This window comes from Astatotilapia calliptera, chromosome 6 (assembly GCF_964374335.1).
Source record: "Astatotilapia calliptera chromosome 6, fAstCal68.1, whole genome shotgun sequence".
Classification (NCBI taxonomy): domain Eukaryota; kingdom Metazoa; phylum Chordata; class Actinopteri; order Cichliformes; family Cichlidae; genus Astatotilapia; species Astatotilapia calliptera.
This window is the reverse complement of record NC_137427.1, coordinates 26219364-26246941: the sequence shown is the minus strand read 5'-3', so window position 1 is coordinate 26246941 and position 27578 is coordinate 26219364. Positions and strand designations below refer to the sequence as shown.

Sequence of the window (27578 nt, the reverse complement as noted above, 5' to 3'; positions counted from 1 at the left end):
CAAATGGGGAATATTTCTGGATCACATCATTTTTACATTTAACCTTCACTGTTTCTGCACTCAACCTGGTGTGTTTCTGAATCTGTTGCCAAAACACTGTTCTTACAAAATGAAAGACATTCATAAAAACACATGTCACTTTCAGGGAAATAAATGTGAAAGGTTATCCAGGATGCTAATGTATTTTCACTTCTTTCTCAGGATGTAATGCAATCAAACAAAACTCCAGCAAAGACTGTGCACAACTGGGTATATTAAAACTCCTTCCAAACATGCGAAAAAGGTAAATATTGTGAACATTTTTGGAAATTCTCATGGAAATTGTAACTCACCATAATCGCCCCCCTTAGTAATTTCCAGTATTCTTCCTGCTGTTGTGTTTCTGCCACTGGCATCTGTACAGAGGATTACAAGACTCCCATTGTCTGACTGAAGTCGATCTACTGCACACCTACAGAGCACAGCGTGCCAGGAATGAATATAACATAACTAGAAGTAATATCCAAACACCAAACAAATAAAAGGTGGCAATACAACACAAGCACAAAAAGGTAATTTGCATGCAGTTGACTATTTCTTTATTGTAACGATGCATCTTGGTAAGAACTTTTATACCGTTGGAAAGCGTGTTTATTTCCCATTAAAGCTAGTGCTACATTTGAGCACCAGAGTTGAGCATGTGCTGAACAGCTTGTTCTGCTATTGAGTTTTGTTTCGAACTTCTAGTAGCCTAGTTGCTGACAATCAGGTGCCTGACTGGCTAGTGTTTAGCAGCATCTTGAGATGAGCACGGACCTTGGTACACCGGTCAGTTGGTGTATGCCCCAGGCCATGTTTGACTGATCTTTATAGGGCTGTCCCATAGGGCTACTTCCAGCTGATGTTAAGCAAAAACCAAGCTGCTGCATTATTTGGAGGGAGGCCTACTGCCACCTCCAAAGTGAAGTTCCATAAATTGGGCAATGCCAGAGACAGGCTACAAGGTAGGCGTCTCCGTCAGGTTGTTTCCTCACTCTCAGCACTGGTGAATCATAGGCAGTCTTCTACAAAACTACAGTCAAGGTTTGCAAGATGACACGGCCAACAGCTTTCTACCAAGACAACCCTGAACAGTCTGCATACAGCTAGTCTCCAGTCTCACAGGGCTGCCATGACTGCCTTCCACTGCTGGCATCAGCAACATGTGCACAGGAACCTGAACATGTGGAGGAACGTGACATTTAGCAGTAAGTCCAGGTTGATGCCATCACACAGGAGTGTGACCAAGCTGGTGACCAGCTGTTGTGGCTGTGTATAGTTCTATATAGCATCAAATGACAACAGCAGTCACCTCAACATACTTTATACTGACATACTATATACTAAGGTAGAGACCCTACAATAATACAGAGAAAATCCCACCAATCAAATGAGACCTTTTGATCAAGCTCTTGGGAACAGTGGGAAGGAAAAACACTGTTTTAAAAAGGAAGAAGTTTTTATGGGTGCAGATCATATATCAAACTCTGTTGTTCAACCTGTAAATGGATTTTACTTGTGTCACCATATAAGAGGAAATAAACAGGCTTTCCAACTGCATAAGATTTATTGCCGGGAAGCATTGTTAACAACAGAGAAACAATCGACCCAACACAAAATGCCTTACTGTTTGTGCTAAGTTCATATTTTCTACAAGAGCAGTAATGAAAATACCCTATAGTATGAGCAGAATTTCTACATTTGAAAATTGCAAATCAGTCATAGCAAGAATCTTTAAAGAGTGCAGTGTTTCACTTACCTGCCTGGATCATGTAATCCATGTGCAAAGATTTCAGGTGGCTGGTTGGTGCTGTTGAAGTAAGGATTGCTCCGTGGTATGGAATATGGAGAAGCACAACTATCTGTGTCTATGTCGACCCTTAGCACAGACCCCGTGAAATCACTGCAAGCAAAAACAAGAACACGCATTCAAAATTGTACACGGTAGGTCACGATTGAAACATGGAGCACAAAGCAGTATATAAACATCAATAAAATGACCCTTGGACTTTTGATCTTACCTCAGTCCATCCATTTCTTCCATATCATCCAAAGTGATCATGCCATCTCCCAGGATGATGTGCAACAGACCATCAGGACTAAAAAGAAGTTGGCCCCCAAGGTGCTTCCTATGCAGCTCCGCCACTTCCATTAGTACTCGGACTGTCCTTGTGTCTACCTGGTTTGGGTTTTTCCTGAGAAAATCATAAAAAATTGCAAATGCAAAAAATATGTTTGCTAAACGGCATTTATAAGGAGTACCCACAACATTTCTATACCTTGATGCTTTTACGCTGTCTTATAAATAAATAAGGGGACTTTTGTCTGCTCCCTTATTTTTAAAGGGGTCTGAGTTCAAATGTATGATATCTGAAAGTGGACAAATGGCCAAAAAGGTCATTCTGACTGATGTAAAAGCCACAGACATATGGTCATATAGTGTTTTAAAATATACAATAAAAGATAATGCTTTTTGTAAATGAATTTTCTGAACTGTTATCTGCTTTTTTCTTCACTAATTTGGTGCAACTTTATATCACACAGACTGTTAATGGGGAGCTGGCAGGTTAAAGGCCATTCAATTCAGCGTTCATGTTTTCACATGTGAAAAGCTCATGGTGATAGTGCATGTATAACATGCACTATCACCATGGATTGTCTGTTTGCTTCAAATAATGACTCTGTTAATGGGTACAATGACACCAAGGCATGGATAAGATATGCTGACATGACACGCGGAACAAAATCCAACATTAAATTACTTTAAATACTTTGTTTTCTGCAGACATTTAGTCTTAATCTAATGTATCGCCAAAGACAGTGGGTGGAGATGTAAAGACAGGGTGCAAAATGTTGCACAATTTCAAGTGAAGTGCAAAATGAGAATTTAGTTTCACAGTATCAGCAACTAATATGGCAAGTTGCGTTGTTTTGGGTAGTCGTGCAATTTTTAAAAAGCCTAAAGTTAAAAAAAAAAAAAGTATTTTAAGCTACCATTAAGTACTTTAACTACCATTTCTCTATTGGACCCTCAAATTAAGGACTATGTGCTGCAGTTACCAAGACTGCATGCCAAGATTATAATTAAGATTAGATCATTAAGTCAAACATACAACTGTGATTATGAAAATGAAAATGTAACACTTAAACATGTTCGTGAGAAAAGATTGTTTTCTTAATCACAGGTCATTGTGAAGGGAGTGTAAGGTACAGACACAGGAAAAGGCAAAACACTGTTATGATAATGAGAGCGTTGCACATCTTATCAAAACACTTTTCTTGGCGATTTGACCTACTTTCTAAATCCTCAAAAGACAAAAATTATCTGTTTTGATTTCTTTGCATGTCTAGAAGAATCCTCAGTGTGCCTTTGAAGGTTTTGTTACCATGGTTTCTTGCAGAAATTGAGGTTAGCAGGTTGGATTTATTAGTGGTATAATCAAAAGATCCACAATTCAGTAATCAGAAACTTCCATATGAGAAAAGTTTGTCCTTTTTATCCGGTTGTTCAGTCTGACGTCACTAGCCGTGTCTGGACCTAAACTCCGCTGCAGGTCCATATATCAAACGATCACTATGGCATTACTGAGAGTTGAAAAACTGTCTAAAGTCAACTACTTCTCCCATTACCTCGAAACGGTGTATTCAACTAAAAATGATCAGCGTTCTGCTCTACCAGGTGTAACTATTGAGTTTAACATCCAGGCATCCATGAAAACGGAATTTATGACATTTAACGGAGTTAGAAGTTAGAAGCTAGCGAGCTAACGAGCTAACTCCCTGCTATCTAAATACAATATAGCATGTCCTGACTGCGGGGTTTTGGAAACAAATTAAAACGTACAGCTCTGTTATCACTTCCAGCATAAATGAAGACAGAAAACTAAAAAGCAGTGACGTTTGTAGGGTTACTGAAGTTGGGCTAGCTGGTATATAATGATGTGCTACGTGACCGCTAGCGACACAGCTATGTTAGCATAATATAAACAAGCTAACTTTTTTTCCACTCGATAAAAGTTAACGTGAGTGTTCTCGGTGGTCAGGAACAAATGTAATCGCATGGCAGGATGCTGTAAAAGGACCAAACTTCAGCCAGGAGAACAACTGAGATAATCCATCCATAATACGAGGTTAGTCATTCATATACTGCTGCATGGGCTGGGCTGTAGTTACATTCTAAGGTTTTAAAAACTGAGCTTAAATAAATGATTAGCGGTAATAAAAGCCGAGGGAGGTCAACGGTGATCACTGACTGTTTTAGGAGCTTTTTGAGATCAAATAGAAGAAAATACATAACATTAAACATGTTAACAACACAAAAGCCATATTAAACGCAGACTACTTTAGGCCCGGAAGTAGGATTCGTCGTGTCATCACTGAACAACCGGATAGTGTTTAGAATTTAAATAAAATTAAAAACAATGGGAAATGGGAATGTTCACCACATTTCATAGGTACAGTACTACAAATCACAGTTGTCTAAAATGAAAACTGTTTTGCATTCATGTGCTAAAGATGTCTTAAAATAAGTTTGCATATCCAGTCTCTATTAACCTCGACCTTTTATGTACCCTTATGGTGTCATTTCAGGCAGTGGTTTGGTGCACTACTTCTCCCATTACCTCGAAACGGTGTATTCAACTACACGGAGAATGTGGTCGTGTGGTCCGATGGCCCAGCGCTCTTGGTTGGTGGTGTAGGAGACGTAGAGCTTGCCATTCTTCTTATAATTGGGGTGGAATGCCAAGCTTAGCAGGCCCCTTTCATCTCCGCCCTGCAGTCAGATGATAAACACAAAAGATCCAGGAGTTAATTATGTCCCTGCTTGGCTTGTGCTTGGCTGTGTGGGGTTGGAATCACCCCCCTTGGTCATCTTCATCATCCCCAACACACAGCCTCTATACATCCATAACCCCCTGCCTGTTTTAGTTCTCCCACTGTCCCCCCCCCCCCTTTTTTTTTTTTTTTTTAAATTTGACGTTCATCTTCCCTTTCACTTCTTTGCTTTTCTCTCACTCTTGCTTCTATTTCACTACACACCTTTAAAACATATACTTTTACCAATCATTAGGAAGCATTTGACTCAGGGTTTAGCAGCATCTCCTCTGCAAATCATAGACTTTGCCAGGTCTTCTGCAGCCTGTTTATGTGCGCCTGTCCCCAGGGTCGGGGGCCCCAGTGACGCCCAGACCCTCCCGGTGGCCTCTATTGTGCGGTGATTTGTGTGTGTAATCTTTGGGGGATATCTGTGAATGCTATGCTGAGTGGCTGAAAGAATTTATTAGCTCACTCACAGTTCATAGAGAGCACAAAAGTGCAGAGTGCTTCAGTCCCTGCTTTTCGCTCCCCATCCCCTCACTCTTCACTGATTTACACAAAATCCATGCAAAATACGAGGCTTGGAAGGTGGTGGTGGTGGTGGTGGTGGTGGTGGTGGGGGGGGGGGGGGGGCAGTAGGGCTAGAGTAGAGTAAAAAAGGAAAAAAAGACAACCTAAACAAGGAAAAAGCTGCCAACTCCCACTGTCTTGGCAACATGTTTAGAAAACATCTAAATTGCTTGTGTAATATGTAAACCTTTGTCTAACCCTGCAGGCAGCTACATCAGTTGTCGCTACCTTGGTGGTCCTCCTGTCATAGTTAGCTGTAGTAATCAGCTATAGCATTTCATTCCCCAGGCAAGGAAAGTCAAGTTGGCTTTTTTTTTATGTTTTACTCTCTCCCTGTATTTCTTCTTGACTACAGAATGAGCAGAATTCTCAGGTGTTAAGAACATTTTTTAAAGTGATCCTTAAGCAAGTATATAACAGCGTTTCATTTACTATCAATAATAGCTTTAAAAAGGTCTGCAGTTACTACAAAAGCACTGATATTGCACTCATATTCCTCAGGTATTCATTCTCAAAACAGTAACAATGAGAAAGAAAATCAGAAAAAATATATACATATAAATATTTGTTTGCACTATAGTGGCACTTTTCTGGATAGGTGTAGTTTATTTAACAGGACAAGAAAAACATAAACTGGTATACTGGATCTACTAGTTCGGTTCACACTGCACTGGACCCAGTGCAGTCCAAACACAGGCTCCATACACATGTAAAAAGATGACTCTTTGCCAAGGTATTACTCAAAGTACCAATGAGGAAAAACAGAGACCCACAGGATAAGCCACAGGAGGTCTATCAATCTGAATATAAAGTGAAATACTGTGAAGGTTTACAAATAAGTCTCCACCCCAAAAGGCAGGGTTCCTCTGCAAAAATTTATGAGTACTACTAAATGTCAGACCATTGAAGTCAAATAAAAACAAGAGTTATATGGGAGTGGATGCAGCACTCTTTACTTGGAGACACAGTGAGTATCCTGTGTCAAAAAGTTTCTTGATGGGAAGAGAAATTCTCCACCTCACCTTTGGAAATTTTGGATCCATATGTTAGATTGAGAGATGCAGTGACCCACATCCCCAAAATAAACTCACCATAGGGAGTGGGTCAAAAGCTGTGATTCCAAAGAGGCCTAGATCCGGAGCCAAAGGGGGACCACCAAGGTACACAGTGGTAAATGGGCTGAAATATTAGCTCCCTTGCTAATGACTAGCTCCTTCAGCAGCAGGCAGACAGCAGAGCTAGCACCAGAGCCATAAGAAACAAACACTGCATCAGCGAGCCTTTCACTGTAAGCCGGTCCATGGAGATAGCTTGATTAAAAGAAGACAAAGTGCCAAGCTGGGAATCGTGAGCAGTGATCATGTTAAAACTGCTGCCAAAGCTGCAGTAGGTAAGATATTTTTGGCATGGTTCAAAAACTTACAACTATATAAACAACCTCATTTAAAGAATGTACAAACTGCATTTTTGTGCATATTGTTAGGTGTAAAGCCAATTCTGAAGTTTTTAGGGTTCTCTAATGCACCTACATATAAAGATATTCAAGTACATTGACTAGAGTGATACCACGTGTGTAGCTGAATGCAGGAGGAGCTACATGTTTCTGCCATGTTTTTCCATCTATATAAGGGATGATTCTCGTAGTTATAGATGCTGCACCTGTACTTCAAAGCTCCCTGATTGTTGTAGTGACTCTGTCAAATTGTACAAATCACCATGCACATTGTGTCAACTTAAAACACATTTTTTCCATGAATTTCTTTGTCTTTTTTATGACTACCATCATTCTTCCAAAGCAAAGTAGGGGGCTTCTGATCTCTCACCAGGTATTATTTCTTCATTTTTCACAAATACCTGTCCCTGCATTTCACTTTTCCCTCAAACACTGTTCTCTGGAGCTCTGGGTTTGGCTCTATGGAACATGTGGCATCATTCCAAATAAACCTGGGAATGTGAGGTGCAGGGATAACAACCAGCTGATATCTCTCAGTGATTATTTTCACAGAATTATGAAGAAAATGTCACAAGAAATGCAGCAATTTCCAATTCTGCAGGGATAGCTGTCACTGAGCATCAGTGACACATGTGTTGGTTCATGCATTATAACCCTGAACCTTTTGATCCTCACTCCACAAAAAGACATTCCATTAGAGTTGATTGGAACAAAAACACCCTCTACACCCTTCACTCAAAGACAACCTGCAGCATGTATGCTCGTACCTCCCTCACAAACAACATACACAGTTTTTTTGCTGTCTCTTTTTTTCTTGTGCAATAAGAATCACACAGTCAAGTTTCCACTGCAATGCCTTCAGCTGGTGATACTTAAATTCTTGGACCATCGAGAAGCCATGCACAAATTCCACTCCAACTAACCAAGAACGAGATATAATCCATCGTCAACCACAAAGATGATGATTTTTTTTAAAGCCAACAATATTTATATGAGCACTGCAGCATTTATGTGCAAAGCTGTTTTTATAGTACTGTGGTGTCCACTTGCATAGCTGTTCAGCTACAGAGAAGGAAGGATTATAGGATCTCGATCAGCGCAGTGGCTACAGAGATACACCTTTGTGCATACTATCACTTGTTTGTAATATGCTGATTGGTTAAAAAGTTTACTTAAACAGGAAAAGGAATAAGCACAAATAGGAAGAAGTGGGAAACAAACCCCAACAAAGATCAAGGATGCATGAATGAGAAATTCATGGCTGCAGTGGACAGTTTAAATTTTCCTTAACACTCGGTTTCACTCCACTACAAACATGTCCTTTATATAGCTCAACTTCTGCCCTCTCCACCATGGGCAAAGCTTAAGGTAGAACTACAACCTGAACAAGAGCAGCCAACATTACATACTGCTTTATTTTACTCCATCATCTCTGATCTTCTGATGCCAAGGACAGCACCAATGCTCTGAATCATTTGGCTGAATAGGGAAATATTTTATGAGAGGCCCACTCACCCACATGCATAGTGATTCATAGGACTACTGTTAGCTCTGGGATGCTGGTCACCCATATCTGTACACTGTTATTATCATGCATTGTACTCTCAAGTAGCATTTCTAAAGTTTTTTAGCACACCGTTTCTGATTGCATCTTCATAGGTTGCTTTGAGAGCAATTCCATACACGTTCAAGGATATTTGTGGTTCCTGACAGGTTTAATAGTGTTCAAATGTATGTTTGTAAAAGCACTATAAAATTTTATGTAATCTTTGTATGCTGCAAGCATTGCTTTCCATAAATCATGAAAAGTACGCAACTGGAAATACACCTGTGGTTCACTGTTACTGGCAAGTAAACAGGCTAACACATAACCATGTTTGCAAAAATAAGCTATATAATCTAAAATAAACTATTAAGTTTGCCGTCTTGATGCATTCTCAATCGAGTGACGAAATGTTTCTCCCACAAAACGCTACACCCAGATGAACACCATCAACTTTTGGAGATATTAAGTTTGCCCCAATAGATACTAATGCTGGGGAATGAAGTTCAAAAGATCAACGATAGCTTGCCAACTCACCAATCAAGGCTATTTTTAGCTCATTTCCAACTGATGCATTAAATAAATATTATTATTATTATTATTATTATTATGTGATTCATAATAAATTAAATCTGCCTTGCCATAGTTTCATGTCACATCTGGAGGATACTTATAGCAGCTGTTTTGATTTTTAAACTGTAGCGTAATGTGACTATACTTCCTCTATGTAACTTTTTGGTCCACCAAAGTGGGGAGAAAACGGTGATGAGTGAAGGGGAATTAGGTGAGGCATTTTAAACAGAGTGGATGAGTTAGTAGAGCTACAGGTGTAAAAAATTGGAACTGACATTTGAGAAATAAATTCTCAGTGTGTGTGTTTCTCTCTCACCAGTGTGTAATGAGTTTTCTGAATTTAGGCCACACATTGTATTTTAGGGAGTACAGCCCTAATTGGTGCATGTTAACCTCCTCTGCCATCCTTTCCTGGCAGCAATGCTTTGCAATCCAACAGGAGAAAGACAGTATGATTGAACTATGGAGCAAATCGCCCAGCCCTATAGGCTATGTAAAACATAGAGAGGATAAAAATAAATCTTTGTATAATTAACTTAAAACCTATATTCAATTAAAAACAATACAAATGTAACATATTAAAACAATCAAGAATATGCTCATTTGATGCCAGTAACAGATTAAAACAAACAAAAAAAACCCCCAACAAAACAAACTTGGAGCAGCATATGGGGCCATCCTTTTGTCCCAATTTATTGCTTAATATAGTGTCCAGTGTTTCTAATGGTTTACAGGTCTGAACTGCGGGTATGTGAGTTTTTCACCTGGGCTCTGTTATAGTGAATTATTGTTTTAAAATCTGGATGAGGAAAGCTATCATGTAAAAAGGCAAGAGATGTAAACCCAGTATATATTATCTTCACTGATGTGCACCTATGCCACAAACAGTAATATAACCACACACGATCACAGATAATCGCTTTGGAACTGTGCGCTGATAACAAACCCAATGGTCCCTATTCTTTTTAACCTGAAGGATGTGGAATAGATTTAAGAAACAACCCCCAAACCCCGGCAAAAAAAGAAAAAACAACATCAACAGTTACTCAGATTTGACATGCTATATTGTTTCTTTGCAAACAACAAGTCCAAAATAGGGCTTAAATTATTTTAACAATTATAGATTTCTGCAGACAGGATCCCGCTGAGTTACATAATCAACTGAAAGTTTGTAACATGAATATATAAATGGACAGTATGACTTTAAAAGCAAACTGAATTTCTAAGAACACCCACAGCCATGTAGAAGCCCACACCAGAGTGTAGTATTGTTTTTGTGCAGTTCAGCTAAATTGGCACCGAGGGATCCATGGAAGGAGGGGGACAGAAGAGTAAGAGGAAACATAGAACATTACAATCAAAGCATGTGCATGAGGTTGATGATTAACCCGTTATCTGCCTTGTCTCTTGAGAGCATGGGTTCCTCTTTATGTATAAAGGCAGCTCCATCCTGTTGATTCTGCCAGTAAACACCTTAGCCCTCCCTTGGAGTGGATTGCACCGTTATGGCAGCCAACAGTTCAGAATAGGACTCCTGGGGCTTGCAGGGGGATTGAGCCACATCTAATTGTCATAATAGTGACTTTATCCACAACTAGTTTGGAGTAAATTAAGATAAGAGAGCTGAGAAGAGTGGGGTGAGCATCCCAAAGGGTGCAGCTTAATATTCAAATGCTCTGCTCCGTTTGACTCCTTGTAAGCAGAGGACCTTGTCAGTGGAGGAGCAAGAGGCATGCGTGATGGATAAACTTCCTGTCTGGGAGTGTGCCCCCCACAGACATCTAAGCTACCACATCTCCTCATGCAATCTAAACAATTCCTGAACAATTACCAAATTCAAAATCTGTGATTACCCAAGCTCTACGGATATAAAAATAAATCTCAAGAAGATTAAGTGTCTTTGGAAATGATATATCCATAGAGAATTTATAAAAAAAAGAAAGAAGACATTTCAAGAACTAGCAGCGTAGCACGGCACACATACTTTTGAGAATACATCAACTCAAGGACACAGCAAGCCTAACTATTTCCAAAAGAGTGTATCATGTTCAAAAGACATAAACAATAAAATTCATGTGCACTTTTTTTTTTTATTGCTTTGGCTATGTTTACTTTTCCCACATAGGGCAGATAGCCAAACAAAAGTAGAACATATGTTTACCCTGCCATCCTCCCTCTTCTGGCAAGAGAGATGGTCAGACAGACAAGTTAAATGTTACAGAGGTGCGGCTAGATCCGCCTTTTCAGGTCTACAGGTTTTATTTGTATTAATAACACCCCAATGACTACACTAAGAGTGCAGGACGAGGAAAAAAAGATTTCACAGACCTCTAATATGAAGTTATTTGTTTAACTGAACTACAAGCATAAACAAGGTTACAATTTAAACTTAACTGTCATTCCCATTATCACGTGTGGTAGTCATATAAATAAGATCCTATAATATTGGAACCCTTAAAGGAACAATATGGAAGAGATTAAGAAAGCCATTAACCATTCTAATGAGAGGTAGCAGAAATTATCAGTTTGCTTAATGTTTGCACTGTGTACATTTAATTAGCAGGTAATAGCGCAATGCACAATCACAATTAATGAATGACTGCTTGTTTGGTCTAATCATATAATATAATACTAATAGTATGCAAGCAAGACTGCCAAGGGATTTTCCTTGCCTGGAGACATTTCATTACACAGGTGAAAACATTTTGTGTTGGGAAGACATGTGTTGTATTACTTCCTTACTCTAGAAATGTAGCAGAAATATTTTATGTACTCTCAGCCATGTTTCTTTCTTTCTTTCTTTTCCCCTTGTTCTTTACAACTATGATTATCTAGTTCAACATATTACCTCTATAATTCACAGGTAACAGTATGAGGCAAAGTTGGTCCTACCTTCAAGCCGCTCTGCACTATCTTGTGGATGTCCAAGAAAGGCTCCTTAATTAGCTCGAGGTTATGGTTGAGTATCCTGACAATTCCCTCCCTCTCAAGGACAAAGAGCCGCTGGGAACCATCTCCACAGTGCACCACAGCCACCGGCTGCCTTAGACCACTCAACACCTCCTGGGCACAGTAGCAGTTGTGTTTGTGTTTCCTGGGTAACAAGGAAGATACAAAATGTCAAGGGCCCTGTTCATATTTGCCATCAACATGCGTCTTGGGTGATCCGATCATAAACGGACCGTGCTAAGTGCGTCATTTCACACTTGGCATTAGCATACGTATCGAGTGACCACTTTTGACCGGATCTCACTCTCCCACTTTACAGGCAAACAAACAAGTACTCTACATTATTTCCGCTTGCTAAGACCAAATGTTAGAATCCTGCATGGGCTCAAGTTTGCAAACTCAATTCTGCTTGCAACCAGAGAGCAAACGGACTACTAAATTACTGGAACTTACTTGTTACCAACAATTATCTCTAAATTCCAATCCAGAACCACCACCCTGACTGACCAGTTTTGAGCACATGAGCTGAACCATAGCTAAGCAAGGTCAAACACTATAAAGTGTTTTATTTTTCCTTGCACAACAGTATTATTCAAAATAAATGGTTAATGATAGCTGCAGGTAAACAACTCAATTCACTCTGCCAAAGTGCTGTTTTTCACTAGGGAGAGGCAAATCACTAGAGTACTACTAAAAGAACTGATGCCATTTGCTGTGCAGACCACCAGAAATAATGGACTGACTGACTGACTCAATGTGACTGCTTCATGGGTGCATTCAATACTCTACTGTACTATACTATCTCTATACTTAGATTTATTCAGCAGTGAACAAATAATCTAAGACACATTTTAATGCCAGATATGAACAGGAACAGAGAATGACTATGTCAGTAAATCCAGCAATAAGACAGAACAGGAAGACTTTCAGGTAGCAGTACAGATGAAAGATAAAAACAAAATAACCCCCAAAACATACCAGGGTCTTTATAAGATATTTGGCAACCACCTGCCACCTCAACAAGTTCAGTGAATCTTGGCATTGATTCTACAGGAACATTTTTCTCACAAAAAGATATCTTGTCATTTTATCAGAACATAATCTAAAAGAAATGCAAATACCACCAAGAGCTATGGTTCACTGATCCACATCATTTTCATAATCATGACCTATTATGCTCTATAAATGTCTGATCACAGGCCAAAGGTGATCACACTGAACAGATCTGCAGTCACCCTTACCTCTACTGGGACAAACAGACCTGAAAGCAGTGAAACCTCCATAGCTTTACGCCGTAGGCTTCAAATGTTGAGGGTTTTTCCATACATAAACTAAAAGAATAATACACTATATCCAGCAACAGTATACATTACCTGGACAATGATTAAAAACAATTATTGCTGTAGGTATTTAAAAGGTGTCCTAGCTGATAACTACTAAATCCATTTACATGCAAAGCAAAACTAAATCAGCTGCACTGTCATATTTTATTGACTGTCATGATCCTGGGTCTTGGAGCTCTGAGGGTTTTTTTTAAGCTTTGTACTCTTTGTTCTTAGACATTTTATTTGGTTTCTTTGCGAGTTTATGTTCTTAGTTGTCTGATTATAGGTTGAGGGTTTACTCCTGGTTTAACTTTATTTCATTTTATAACCTGTTTACTCTCCTAGTGTGTTTCCCTGTATTTGTTGTGTCTCAGTTCGTGGACTTCATTATTTGATTATTGAACATCACGTCCACCTAATAAAGATAGATTTTCTGTTTAACCTGCCTGCCTCCAGGCATCTGCACTTGAGCACTCTATCTGCAATTCATGACACTCAGAACAATAAAATATTATAAGAAAAATGTCATTGCCCATCTTTATTCAAAACATTGATTTTTCTGGGCAATAATTGTGTGTGTCAGATCTGGCTCTTTGAAAGAAGAAAACCCAGTAAGTTCAACCTCATCCACCTACATTTACCCTCAAATGTGCCAGTGTGAGACGAGGGCAAGAACCCCTGCAGATTTCCAGGCTGTGGACATGACTACTTAGGTTAATCTACATAAGAGAGGTCAATATGAAGTGCTATGGCAAAAATCAGTCTATAATCATCCACACCACCCAGTGACAACATATATGACAATTTTTTTTGCCTATACCATAAAAGTGCACAATTGCCACACTGCATTGTGCAAGGAACACAGGGCATTTAAGCTCTGTGCCTTAAATCACCAAAATGAAGCTCATATTCTCAGTCGATAGCTCGGCTGACTTAATTCTGGCTCTTTCTCCCACTCTTTTAAAGTAATGGAGCCTGTTCACTGTCATTTATGTGCTTACACTTCTCAGAGGATATGAGACAGAAGAGACAATTTAAGCCCTTAACTCAGTGACTGTCGGAAGTTATTTGACGGAAAGTTGGTTGCTGCTGTTCAGGTGCCTAGTCTCTGGCCTTTCTGCCCTAGGGAAAACTGAGATGAAAGGCATCCCCCCCATGGACTAAAGGGCAAAGCTCTCTGTGATGTACAGACCTTTGGAGTGAGGGAGGAAAACAGAATGACGCAGGATAAGCATTTTCATTATGTTAGCAAAGCTGAGCAAAAGCAGTCTGTACAAACTTTAGGATTACAGGAGAAATTGCATGGCATGTCAGTTTGAAAGTATGGACCATGTCAAAATGGACCAGTGAACCCAAAACATGTTCCAAAGCTATGCCTGCTTCTCATAGGTATAGAAAAAAACCCAAGAAGCTAATTTTGTTAGAACACATGGCACTGTCAAAACTTATTTTAAAAATTACTTTAGAGCTTCCATAGTATCACGCAATCAATGCAGTAAAACACTGTAAAAGTCAGACTACATACCTGCTGATTTCTTCTATTTTCTCATCTCCCAAGTAGTTAGAATCCTGATGATGTGATTGCTTTCGTTGAAAATCTGGAAAACACAAACTGGCATCTCTCCTCCCATAGTATTGGCAGAACTCATCCACATCGGCTTGGAACAGTTCTAGAAAACACAACAGATACCGAGATATGGAGTCATACACACTAGATACTGCATGGCTTCTTATACTTGGCTCGTCTGGCCTGCTTGCTTTGGTTTGCCTATAATGTATTGTGGCTATTATGCAAGAGAAGATGAGATTGTAAGTGGAGGCAGAAGAAGAGAGATGTGATGAGAAATGATGTGATGTGCTAGTATGTCGGGGAGAGTTGGAGTTTTACTTGACGAGCCAAAACAAATCCTGGCTAGACTGAGCTGAAAAGAACAAGTGAAAGCAAACTGGGCCAAACCAAATGGATCACAGATTAGAAAGGGCTCTACAGTGAACTATACCTCTTCCGGAAAGAAGAATGACTGCATTCTAAATTTTAGTTTACCTTGTCATTATTTTTATTCATGAAATAATGCTCATGCCTTAGTCCTAGTAGAAGAGACTGTCTTTCTATTCAGTTGGTTCAACACCATGCAATAATGAGGTTGCATTTGCTACAGCTGGATGATCCTTTAATTATAACTGCTTTAGATAGTTAAACCCAGTGTGCGCTGTCGATGTACACTAAATGAAAGCTTACTGGAAATGAACAGCAACACATTGCAAGTGGCAGCAAAATTCATCAAGCTTGCTGAGGAAGTACACATCTCAGCCGTTGTACATGAAAAAAATCTGAAATAAACCTAGTACAAGAACTGGCATGATGAGGACTATAATTTTGTCTGTTTGGCACTAAAAATATAATTCTTCAACTGATTCATAGATCATTTGATGGTTGACTAGGTTGTGACATACACAGAAGTGGTCTTAAGAAAGCTATTTCTAGGGAAAAAAAGAAAAAGAAAAAAACCCCACTGCATCCCAACGAAGACTCCACAAAGCTCCACAAGGAGTTCAATCATTTTGAAAAATGTGAGACACAAAGAAAGCCAAATATATGATTACTAGAATTATTAACTAGGTAAACCCTTGCCAAAAGCATCTGACTCTATACCAGAAACAATATGTCTCCATCGCAGTGAATTATGGGAACCAAATTAATTTCATGAATCACACATATACCCCCTTGAATATATTCTGCAACACTATAGATACAGAAAAAATAATTTGAAAACAAATGTCAAAAAAGTTACCAAATTACAAAACTCTTCTAAAACTACATTTTTACAACTTTTCCCATCATTATTTCTCAAAATCAACACATTTAACGGTTAACTAATCTGGTGACGCTGGATGGCAGTTTCCAATTTTCAAACTGTGTTCATTCACTTAGCTGGAGTTAAAAATGTTATTCCTTCATTTTTCTTGCCAGTCACAGGTATCCTAAAATGTTCTTTGATCAAATAAAAACAAACAAACAAACAAAAAAACCCAACCAAATTACTTGTTTTACTCTTCTGGTCTGGCTGTTTTGCATTACAGAGCTGCACATGGGCATAGCCTGTGAAATGAAAAAGTCCACCTGTTTAATATGGCATGTGACTGAATAAACAAAATTGTTTTCAGGGTGAGAGCTTTTCATCACTTGAATTGCCAAACAAAGACATGATGTTCCGAAATGCTGACTGATTGTATTTCCATAAATTCTGCCCATGAGTTCAAGGTAAAACTGACATCACATCATTCCTTATTTCCCTTTGGCCTGCTAGTTTACCTAAAACGACTTAGTGCCAGAGGAGAGGGTAATCTGCATAAACACAGGAGTCACACAGAGCTGCCCCTCGAGCCAGTGCAGTCACAACATTATTCCCGGCAATAAGCAGAGTGCGCAGTGGGTCTTCGGGGCCCTTAGCGACCTAAAAACAATCTTACCAATATTGTTTCCTTTAGTCAATCCCTCAGAGGACAGAGGAAAGCAAATACACCAGTGGTAAAAACACAAACAGGACTCTCCCTGTCCCTCCTTTCATCTACTCCCTGTGCCCCACACCGCAAGGGTTGACCGCACCAAATACTGGAGGTGATAGGATATCCCCTCAAACATCTAAACATAACATGAAGATCAAACACACGTAGAAACACACACACAGCTCTGACTATACCACCCACACTCTAGTGTCTGCAGTTATCTTAACCATGCTGGTTGGGGACATCGAATGGAGGGTGCGGGGATGAGTGGAGGAGGACATAAGAGAAGTATGGAGAAGGTGGGAGGCCCCCAGGCAGAAGTGAGAGTCAAGGCAGTAAATAGCTTTATGGAGAAAAGGGGTACATGGGCTAATCAAGGACTGGTAGGAAGTTTCATGGGTGCAGAACGACAGTTATGGGTGCAGTAAAGGCTACTGTTTCAATTTAATACCTGTGACTGGTGATTTTGTATTAGCAAAACGGGTGACACTGATAGGCAAGGTTTGTGGTTATGTTCACTTTTGCTGCCTCCCATTACAATATTCAGGTACAATAAAAAAAAGGAATTGCACATTCAAAAATTCCAACTTAATTGTTACCATTTATGCAAATGCATAAGAAAAGCATTGCTCATATTGTACATCATTCAATCAAATTAATCTGTCTGTAGTTTGGAGATGATTTTCAGGAATCGCCAATACCTCCTTGTATGCTTGACAATGTCTTCTACCTTCATTGCAGGGTGTGCACTAACAAAAGATACTGTAAAAGAGTTAACATTAAAAAAAAAGGCAGGAAACAAATCAAAGGAGAAAAGAAGTGAGAGAACAAGGGAGCGAAGGCAAAGACACACAGAGTGAGAGACAGAACTCTGTCCATATTCCTGGCTCCCCACTGCTAAAGTTATACTTCCATCTGGTTATCTTCCAAGGCAACCTGGGTGGCCCACCCAAAGTACTTGACATCTTGATGCACTTCAGCAGTTTTACATACACACAACCTTTGTAGAAAAATAAATGTGTCATTCGTCACCACATATGCTGATCTGTGGGGGCTGATGGGGGGTGTACAGGGAGGAGCCTACAGTGGGGGGACGGGGTGGGAGTCTTGTCTGGATTCTTCTCTTGAGGTTTTCTGGTTTGACTCTCTGAGCCCATATGTCTATCAGTTCATAAGGAAACAATGTAACTCTGACAATGCCAGACTTCTTCTTCTTTGCCTTTGCTCTGTAGAGTCCGTCTCGCCAACATCAGTTGTAGTTGAATTGTTGTACATGATACTACGGTAGGCCATTAAATGCAGATGAGCAAGGACTCCGATGGAATGTATGTGTTTGATATTTGACTTGAGCTGCAGCGTATCATGTGGGTGGATTGCAGACAAGTGTGTTTGAAACTGTTCTCTGTTTGCAAATCTTAGCAGATCTAATCAGTTTGTGGCGACCGAGACTGGAAGAAGACTTGGCTGTAGGAGAAGAGACAGTCAAGAAGTGTTTGATCTTGTGTGGTGTGCACTCTGAAGGTACCTGTGATCTTCTGAGAAGAAAATGCTTCAGTGATAGAGGCGTCCCATTTAACAGTACATTACACATATAGAAAACTGTTGCATCAATGGCTTTTTTGTTTTTTTGTGTTTCTGCCATCTAATAGTCAGGAACGACAGAGGCCAGTACAGCAACACTTCAGCTATGTTTACAAATCATGTTAACCTACTACCCAAATGAAAACAGTTTAATGGCAGAGTATGAGAGAGTTTTTTTAGTTGACAGTTTATGTCTGAGGAAGGCAAAGCACCCAGCAGTCATGTCTAGACCACAGCTAGGGTGCATATGCATCCCAAATACAGAATCAACTCCAGCAGTTCAGTCTAGCAAGTTGCATCCAGGAACAGGTTATAAAATAGTTCACTTTTCTCCAGTCAGTCAAGTTTTCTGGAACACAGGTCAGGCCGGCTGGATTTTGTCAGTGCATTCATGAAATTTGTTTTCACACCCACCTTCGCATATCTAATATTTTCCATTCACATGTCACGAACTGTCTCAAGTCTGCATATTGTTACTACCTTCAAGGGCTTCAGAAAGTTAATTTATTGCAAATTTCTGCTGATTAAAATAACCCTGCATGATCCCAACAGACCTAACAGAGACGTGAGAACAACAATATCGGCACCTGATGACATAAACACAGCTAGACTCGATACTGTGTCATAAGAAGCACAAAAATCACTCTCCAAATTTGATTACTCAAATGTGCTAGGCCAGCCTGCACACTAATCAGGTGCTGGGTCCGTACAGCCAGAGTGTGGCAAGTGATTTTACTGATGCATTAAGAAACGAGGTAGAAAGCAAGAAAAATGGGTGAGACAAGCAACAGCAAATCGGGGTGAGGTCAGATGAGGTAAGAGCTGAATAAATAAATATCCACAGACCAGACTATTGACGCACCACTTCTTGCATAAGTTCAAAAATCTTCCAGCTGCACATGCATGTGAAAGCTGAGTCTCAATGAGAAGTGTGGCTGGGTTTGATTTTTTTTTTTTTAATAAATCAAAATCAACATGTTCGCATCAATTTGAATTTATGAAAATTACAAATGACCAAATATAGCACATGCTTACTTTAACTTAATCTTTTCCACTATGTATGTTTACTTGGATACCATCAGGTAACCACACTGGCAACATTAAAGTTATAATAATGGCTATTATTATCTGTGTAATTACCTGGTATGTGCCCCCTGCAGGTGTAGTAGAACTCGCGGCAGAAGTTCTGGCAGAGCCGTGGCAGGTCTGGCTCCCTGTGTGGCATCTTATCCATGTCCAAGGAGTGGAACAACACCTGGGCATTGGGGGAGCAGCGAGCACACTTGATCTCCTCCAGGAGACGTCCACATTCTGTATTGTTGGTGGAGAAAATCTGGAGACCACACGCAACAAGGGCATACGCCTGATTAGAACGGCTTGCTGTTTGCTTTTACCTCTCACTTCACACTCACTACGCAAGCAAACATATAGTTTAGGTTTAGCTGGACATTTGGTGATAGCAGCATGATAAATATTACACTATGAAGAAGGGAGAGTTTAGATTGTGAGATTCATTTTCAAATCTTTGTTATAAATTCCTGAATATGACGACACTGAGAATTTAGAAAAACTACGCAAGATGCTTTCAAATGATCTCACTGAGTTCAAATTATATACTTTTATATATTTTTGTATATTTATTTCAGTGTTAGGCTTGTATATATCAGCTCAGTAAATATGTGTATATGATGTCTAACATTATGCTCCCATTTAACTACATGAAATTAGCCAATGTGATATATATAAAGCAAGTACTCACAAGATTTAAAGATAGTTATAAGATATATATGACGTATAATTTGTTCACTACATACATGAAAAGCTTAATGTTAATGCCATGGACTCTGTTAATGTTCTACAGTGGATATGTTTGGGGTGTTTTTATTTAGTTTTAGTTTTTATTTCTTTCAGTTTGAAGTCTTCAAAAACTCCACAATTGCATCTGCATCACCCGACTCCACATTTTCAGCAGCAACTAGTGATGTCACTTACCTCCTTGTTCTCCCACTGGATAATGCATGATCCCATTCATAAAAGTGAATTCTAACAAAGGTCTAAAAGTTGTTTTTGTCTTTTCCTGAAATACTCAACATGCTTAAATTTTCTATACAATTGCAACATTTTTTATTCAGTCGCCTTTTGTACAGACTTGTCAAGCCTACAGTCTGACCTCCCTTTCTGTAAACAGAAATAAACAAAAAGATCATCTCATTCTCTGCCTACTTACCAAGTTCACAAACACTTAAAATCAAATTACGATACCCACGCTTGACAAATTTCAAAGCAAAAAATGAATGAAACCAAATAAGCGCCTCAAAGCCTGACTTGGGGTGATTATGCAAAGGTATACATAGACTTCATCCAAAAGAAATTAGCAGGATTATTTACATAACAAATTAGCTATAATAAAACACAATGTAATCTGTTTTAGGTCAAGTGCTGTTTGCAGGCAGCAGGCTGGTAGTGCTTTGCTCTGTGTGAGGTCCATGTGTAAACACCAATTTAGAGATAGACAGGCACATCATTCCCTCTCTGGTATCAACAAATTAGCAGTCTGTCGAAGTCAATTAGACCAGGGGACCCAAGGCTAACATATGGACACCTTACACTTTACTCTAGTTGCAGAGCGAGTTGAAGCTGCAGAACAGACTTTCTCTTCAGAAGTTGTACAGTGCTGATTTTGCCCATAAGGTGAAATACACTTTCAGACATGCAAATAGGAAATCGCAATTCATAGAAGGCAATGTAATGGACTAAACAAAGACAGAATCATACTGAATGGTATCTTTGTTCTGCAATTTATCTAACCCCTTTCCAAAAGGGAGCTCTGCACTGTATGTACAGTGTGTACCTCTGTCTCGGTATCCTCTACGCTCATGCCCTGTAGTGTTGCGGGCATGCCTGCTCTCCTGCTCTAAATTGCCCATTGATTCTGCGTGCCATAGGCTGGCACAAGGTCCACAGAGAGTAGCATTTGTGTGCTCTCAACCATGCCCTGTGTCCATATGTTACTGGGATGGGCTCCAATGTTGCCATCATCCAAACCAGAACAAGTGAACCTTTGTTTGTTGTCTCTCGCTCAATCTTGGTGAGTACACGCCTCAAAAAAAACAGGGAGAAAACAGCAACAAGGAGGCTCAGCTGTCACACTTTCACAGAGATCAAGAGCAGAGTCACAATCGGGGAAAAAAGTGGAACTACAATGGGTAAGAAAATTAAATCATGAGTAACTTAACTCCCCTGTCATTTCAGATTTTTACATTGCATTTTTTTATTTATTAAAACTCCCTTCACACCTGCAAAGCTCAGCCTTGTGTGGGAGAACAGCTGCTCCTTCTATGATCGCATCTGCATGACTCAACAGCAAAAATCCACAGAAGAAACACATTAACACATAAAAAAATGAAAATGTAAAATACGATTCAGCTGGAATAAAAAAAATAGAGAAAAAATCTGGACAGTCCTCACACAATCAGGGAGACTGGGATAGGAGAAGGGAGACAAGCACTGAGGTAGGCAACACTAAGCGTTAACAAAACACTTGTCCTCGGGGAATAGGTGTAAGTTTATTGCGCGGGGGGGGGGGGGGGGGGGGGATATAGTGAAAGACACGCACCCTCTCAAAGGCATTAACACTTGGACAGGGGCTCATGACTGGGGGGAGAATGATGTTCTCCAGCTTCTCCCATTAGTGAAACCAACAAACACAATGGTGTTGTTGTTATTCTTTTGCCATAATCAGAAAGGGCTCCGTGTGTGGGCAGTGTAGTTGGGAGGAGGAGAAGTCGAGTTCGTCCTATTCAGTTTCGACCCCCCCACCCCTTCTTATTTGCATGACTTGAGCAAATTAAATGATGCAATATGGCTTTTTGTCGCAACACAAAGTGAGATACCACCCAGCCACTGAATGATTCGAGGGGTGGTTTACATGAGAATGGCCCGGTGAGGATCCAAAGGAATCTGCTACAAGTTTGGCCGCATACACTCGCTGTTTTTTTCTCCTTCCTGCATTTCCGAAGAGCGGTTTAATTAACCCCCCCCCCCCCCCCCCCCCCCCTCTGAGCTTTGCGCTGCATTACATTTTAACACTTACATTATTACCTCGGTTGGCGCCATAACGGTCAAGAGTGGAAGAGCGCGAGACACTTAAAAGACGTTAGACAAACAAACGTCTGAGCGTTAACTCTGAGAACCAACGGCTGCCAAACAGCCGGCAAGAGGGGAAAAATCCTTATCAGCTTCCAGTTCCAGTAAAAAGGTCGACGGCTGACTTTAAAAAAAAAAGGGTACAGCCGAACTCCTACCTTGTCGGGTAAATGGCTCAACAGTTAGTTACCTAGCGCCTCTTTCTGTCACTCTCAGCCGGCGGTTGGAGCTCACTGTGGCCAGCGTAGAAGTAACGTAAATCGGGCGAGTGATTGCCATGGTAACAACGAAGCGGATTGGACACACCGAATTAGAGTTGAACCGTATTATGAGAAGCTGGTAAACATTTTATTGCTGAAAGCAGGATTTTTCTTCACTTTTAAGGCTGCCTCCGATAGAAGCAGATTAAGTTGTTCTCCGAAGATTGTATAAATGCTACAGCGATACTGAAAAGAGGGGGAAATAAATAAAATTAAGCCACGCATATGCTTACAGTTTTATGAATGGGGATTACATCTGAAGCTATTTAAAGGTCGCCTACCACTAAGGCTACAATAGCTTTCCCACAGCAACATAAAAATTAGGACTTCTTCTTGGCAGCATAGCCCAAGGCAACTTCCTCTTGCCATCCTCAAATTCAGCTGTCGGTAGTAAGAAGCAGAATGACAATGCACAAAGGCTGTAAATGCATGTCCTCAGGTGCCTTAGCAATAATAATATATATATTTAAAAAAAGCCAGTCCTTTCATTAGAAGAAAATGCTGCGTGTGCGGACGGACTTTAACTTACCCTGGGATCCCTGCGGTGCAGGATCTGATAGGCGGCTCTCCTGGTGGGGCAGCAGGATACGCGAGGATACAGCCTGTGGCAAACTTCTCCTCCGCTGCTGCCGTCAAGCAACAGTTTTCGCTCCCTTTTCTTCAGCCGCTTGGGCAAGCTTCCGTCGTAACATCTTCTTCTCCTGGGGCTCATTTCTCCTCTCTCGCCAAACTTTGCGTCCCCACATTCCCACACGTTGACCGCGATGGCCAGCACAAGCACAAATTGCAAATGCTTCATAGTCTCAAAAGATAATAAAATGCACTTGCAATAATATTAATTATAATAATAGAAAATAAAACAAAACGCGTCCCTTTAAAAAAAAGAGAGAGAGATGTTGACCTGGAGTGCACTATATTTTTACATGTATATATTTCTCCACGCAGGAAAAAAAAAACAACAGTCAAATTTGTACACGCAGGTGTTCTAAATGTGATTCGTTAGTATGAAAACAGGTGTTTAAAATAAATTAGCCCTACTTTTCCCTTCTGGTTATACAGTATAACTCCGAAAATTAAAATAATATAATAATAACAATATGAAAGCAAAAATAATAACACATTTTATCCTGATGAGCAGAAAAAGCCAAAACCCGCAAAACAGTGGAAGTGGAAAAAATACAAAAAATAAAGCCGTGACGTTCCGTTAAGATGTAATTCCTTTTTGAGCACAGCACGGCAGTTTGGACATGCACAGGTAAAAAAACATATAAGAAAAATAAAAGTTGCCTCTCACTAAAGTCCTCAGAGCGCTCACATGTTTTCCCGTGCTCTTTCCTCCTTCTTTTTAACCAGCGCGCGAGAAGAGGAGCGAGCACAGTGACGTATGACTTCGCGGGAGCGCGCGTGTGGCCACAGTCGCGTCCACGTCGAGGTAAACGGTTACCTGGCAGAGCGGCGGACGGAGACAGGAGGTGGTGGGGGGAGTAAAGTACCGAACGCTCATTCGACGGTAGAGGCGATTAAAACGACTGTTGCTCATTATTCACTGCCTTCCTGTACTTATCACGTCAGTGTAATGACTTATTTTGACAATAGCGAGAGAGAAATGTAATAGACTATTAAACTTCTCCTGAATTCCCTCCCTAAGACGGCGGTCGTTGTTCATAAATATGAAAAACCTTTACAGTTGTACGTCAAGTAAGCATTATTCTTCTGATGTAGTGTGGTGTACCTAAGGTACATTTACTAAAACTGTACCTGCACGGTTCTGGGGAAAGCTAACGCAGGCTTTTAAGAATGGGTAAACTAGCCAGTGACTATTTTAATACGCAGTAATTACTAGCTACGTAAAGACTTGCATATGCTCTTTTAAACTTGTTAAAAACAATCAACCTGTGCCTTTTTATACTACTTTTTTGTCTGTCCCCCCCCCCCCCCCCCCCCATATACAGATTCTCACCGTATTTTAGTTAATGAACAGTCATGTCAAAAATGACTTGCCTCGGTTCTTGAATGGCTTTGCTGTGGCAGCGACTGATATCTCTTAAGAGACTGTAGCATTAGAGAAACGTCACACTGCATATTGTGTCATGGGTTGTTTGACTTCGTTTATGGTCTAAAGGCTTTGCTCTGCAGTACTTTTCTTGTAGGCGGTGGAAAATTGGCTACAATGCGAATCAATCACTAACAATCTGATGCCCAGTGATTTGTTCCTGTACAGTCGTACTTACAGTAAGGCATCTTAATTTGGCTAAAGTCTCCTGATAATACCAAATGTGGGACAAACCCTCTTTCATTCCGCTCTTCAGGAAAGTCACATGATAGCAATCCAAAAGGGACTGTTCAACCCAGAGCAATTACCGGGGAAACATTGGGAAAACCTGAAATCAGTTACATTAGCGGCACCTGTTCTTACTTGGGGGTCTCCAGCACTCACCAAAGCTGCGGCACAGCTTATCTACAGGAATCTGGAGCGGGTGGAATCCAAGAGGGGTTGGTTTGATTGTGGGCAATTATGGAAATGACTCAGTGTGCTATGAAGCTGTGGCAGACCCTGCCAGTTCTGACCCCCTACCTTCTACATTCTTCACATTACAGAACTGGAGATTTTTCAGGACCAAAGCGGGGCCGGAGTGCTACTTGCTTAACTCTGGTTTAAGGGCAGATCAGGGCCATAAGAATAGTAGGAATCGTCCACCACCAGCACCACCAGTATCACCACTAACATTAGAGCTCCGAGCAGAAGAGAATATACGTGCATTGTCAAGCAGCGTGAAAACATGTGGGATGCAGCTGTGGAGCAGAAAAGAGTACATCTGCTCGGAGAGATAGACCCAGAGAATCACAGTTAGACAGACCACAATTCTTAGCTGACATAGTGAGGCACAAGCTCAGAGCTGAGGCACATATACATGCATGAGAACAAAAATCAGACGCTGACTCTCTCTTTGCTTGGCCCATTTGGCCCATTCAGATCACATATTCAGAATGCTGACCTAAGTGAAACATCCACATGCAAAGTGCGTGATAATTTCCTGATGTGATACCACCTGCTACACCCTTTCATTTCTGCAGGGTCAGTGGGGGAAATCATCTTTTCGATCAGCATCTGAACCTCTTTTAAGGATATCCCAAGGGATGGTGGTTAGGTTTGCATGTGACCACATAAGCATCAACAACATGACTCTCATTGCCGCCTCTGCTGTTTCCCCCTAAACTGAAGAAATGCTTACTCTGTTCTCTCAGTCCGTCTGTTATTGCGTTGTTTGTCTCATAGCTCAGCATCGTGATCGTGTGCGTCCACCAACGGAGTAACAACAGGACTCCACTTGTGTATTTTGTTAGTGTTTCCATTCTAGGCAGTCAAAACCGCCACCTCACACCTAACAGTTCATAAGTCTACCTAAAGTTGTCTCTGAGTGTTGTTGGAGGTGGCCAACATTTAACTGCAGGGTCAGCAGGGTTCATCTGCAAAGATGAAAGCACAAATATAATTTTTATTATTGCACTGAATAATAATAAAATCTTGAACTTGAACAGAACATAATGTCTTTTCTAAAAATCAGTGGAAAAAAAGAACAAAACAAAACACTGGAATTAGTCAATTTCTATCTCTTGTGTTGTTGGTGTCATTTTTAAATGTCTCTTAATTAGAAATCTTGAAGTACCTCAATGGTAACTGGGTTTCCATGGGCATCAGTACAGCTACAGCACCTCTACAGCTAATACAGCTTTGTGGATGGACTCACAAACAAAGATGGACATAGCTAGAATGACATCACCCATTTGTATCTCCATTTCTGACTATGAAATCTCACACTCATTAGCTACCAACTTGTCAGTCACAAGTCATTATCCAATGAGCATCACCCCAGAAAGCCTTCCTTCCTGAAACTTTAAAAATAAATTTTCATTCAGTATGGTCACAGATTAGTTGCTGAGCCTATAAACTCATTATGAAAGTGCCAACAGAGGTCAAGTCCAGGACTGTTTTTCCACTGATTTCTAATAGGTCCTATTGCAATCAAGGGCATCGCCGCCTAGTGGCTGTTAAAAAGAATGCAGTTTAAAAGCACTGTTCAGGTTTCACCTTTCTTGCAAGCTAGGTCCATCTTTTGTGGTCTTTATGGATAGATCTTTCTGACTTCATATTAAGAAATGCATGTGTGTGCATTTAAACAAAAATTAAGATCAAGGTGCTTTAGATTGGGAGGTAAAGACCCTATAATAGTGCAGAAAACCCTAACAATCAGATGACCTTATGAACAAGCACTTTGGTGACAGTGGGAAGGAAAAACTCACTTCTAATAAGAAAAAAACCTCTGACAGAACCAGGCTCAGGGAGTGGCAGCCATGCGATTATCAGTATTATCTGATTCTAATCTCAACTTTGACAAACATATAAACAAGTTCAGCCAGTCCTGATACTCCCACATGAGGAATAGCTCAGAAACATTATCAATCGTTTTAATAACACTTGGACTATCATTCATGCTTTTATTGCTTCTTGGTTAGACTATTGTAATTGTCTTTCAATAAATATCAATCAGAAGACATTAAACAGACTTGAGATTTGCAGGAGCCAGACTTCTTACAAGAGCCAAGAAAAGTTAAGATATTACTCCAGTCTTAATGACTCTATACTGGCTGCCCATTACTTTTTTAAAGGATTTAAATATTTTACTTATTACTTATAAAGCCATTCATTGTCTGGCCCAGATTTTATACCCAAACTGCAGTACTTGCACTAACCATTACACAACCTCTGATCCTAAGGAAGAAACCTGTTAACTGTTCCCACCTCGAACTTAAAAGGCAATCGAGCTTTTCCTGTT

General features: G+C 40.2%; 1 protein-coding gene across 8 annotated transcripts in view; it reads right to left on the bottom strand.

The window, feature by feature from the left end:
* Positions 1-24298, bottom strand: part of hhip (hedgehog interacting protein) — a 73852-nt gene extending 49554 nt beyond the window's left edge. Inside the window, exons 1-9 of one of the 8 annotated variants that reach the window (XM_080303016.1) lie at positions 22439-22616; positions 21634-21685; positions 19478-19670; positions 14775-14919; positions 11868-12069; positions 4641-4792; positions 2040-2213; positions 1778-1921; positions 333-451 (exon numbers count right to left, since the gene is read on the bottom strand). In XM_080303016.1, coding sequence (XP_080159142.1) covers positions 333-451; positions 1778-1921; positions 2040-2213; positions 4641-4792; positions 11868-12069; positions 14775-14919; positions 19478-19571 — 1030 coding nt within the window. In that variant the 5' untranslated portion in view covers positions 19572-19670; positions 21634-21685; positions 22439-22616. Of the gene's footprint in view, positions 1-332; positions 452-1777; positions 1922-2039; positions 2214-4640; positions 4793-11867; positions 12070-14774; positions 14920-19477; positions 19671-21633; positions 21916-22430; positions 22618-22641; positions 22777-23272 lie in introns of those variants that run through there. The other 7 variants (XM_080303010.1, XM_026171335.2, XM_080303012.1 and 4 more) reach the window with 7 other exon arrangements.
* Between the last annotated feature and the right edge of the window lie 3280 nt (positions 24299-27578).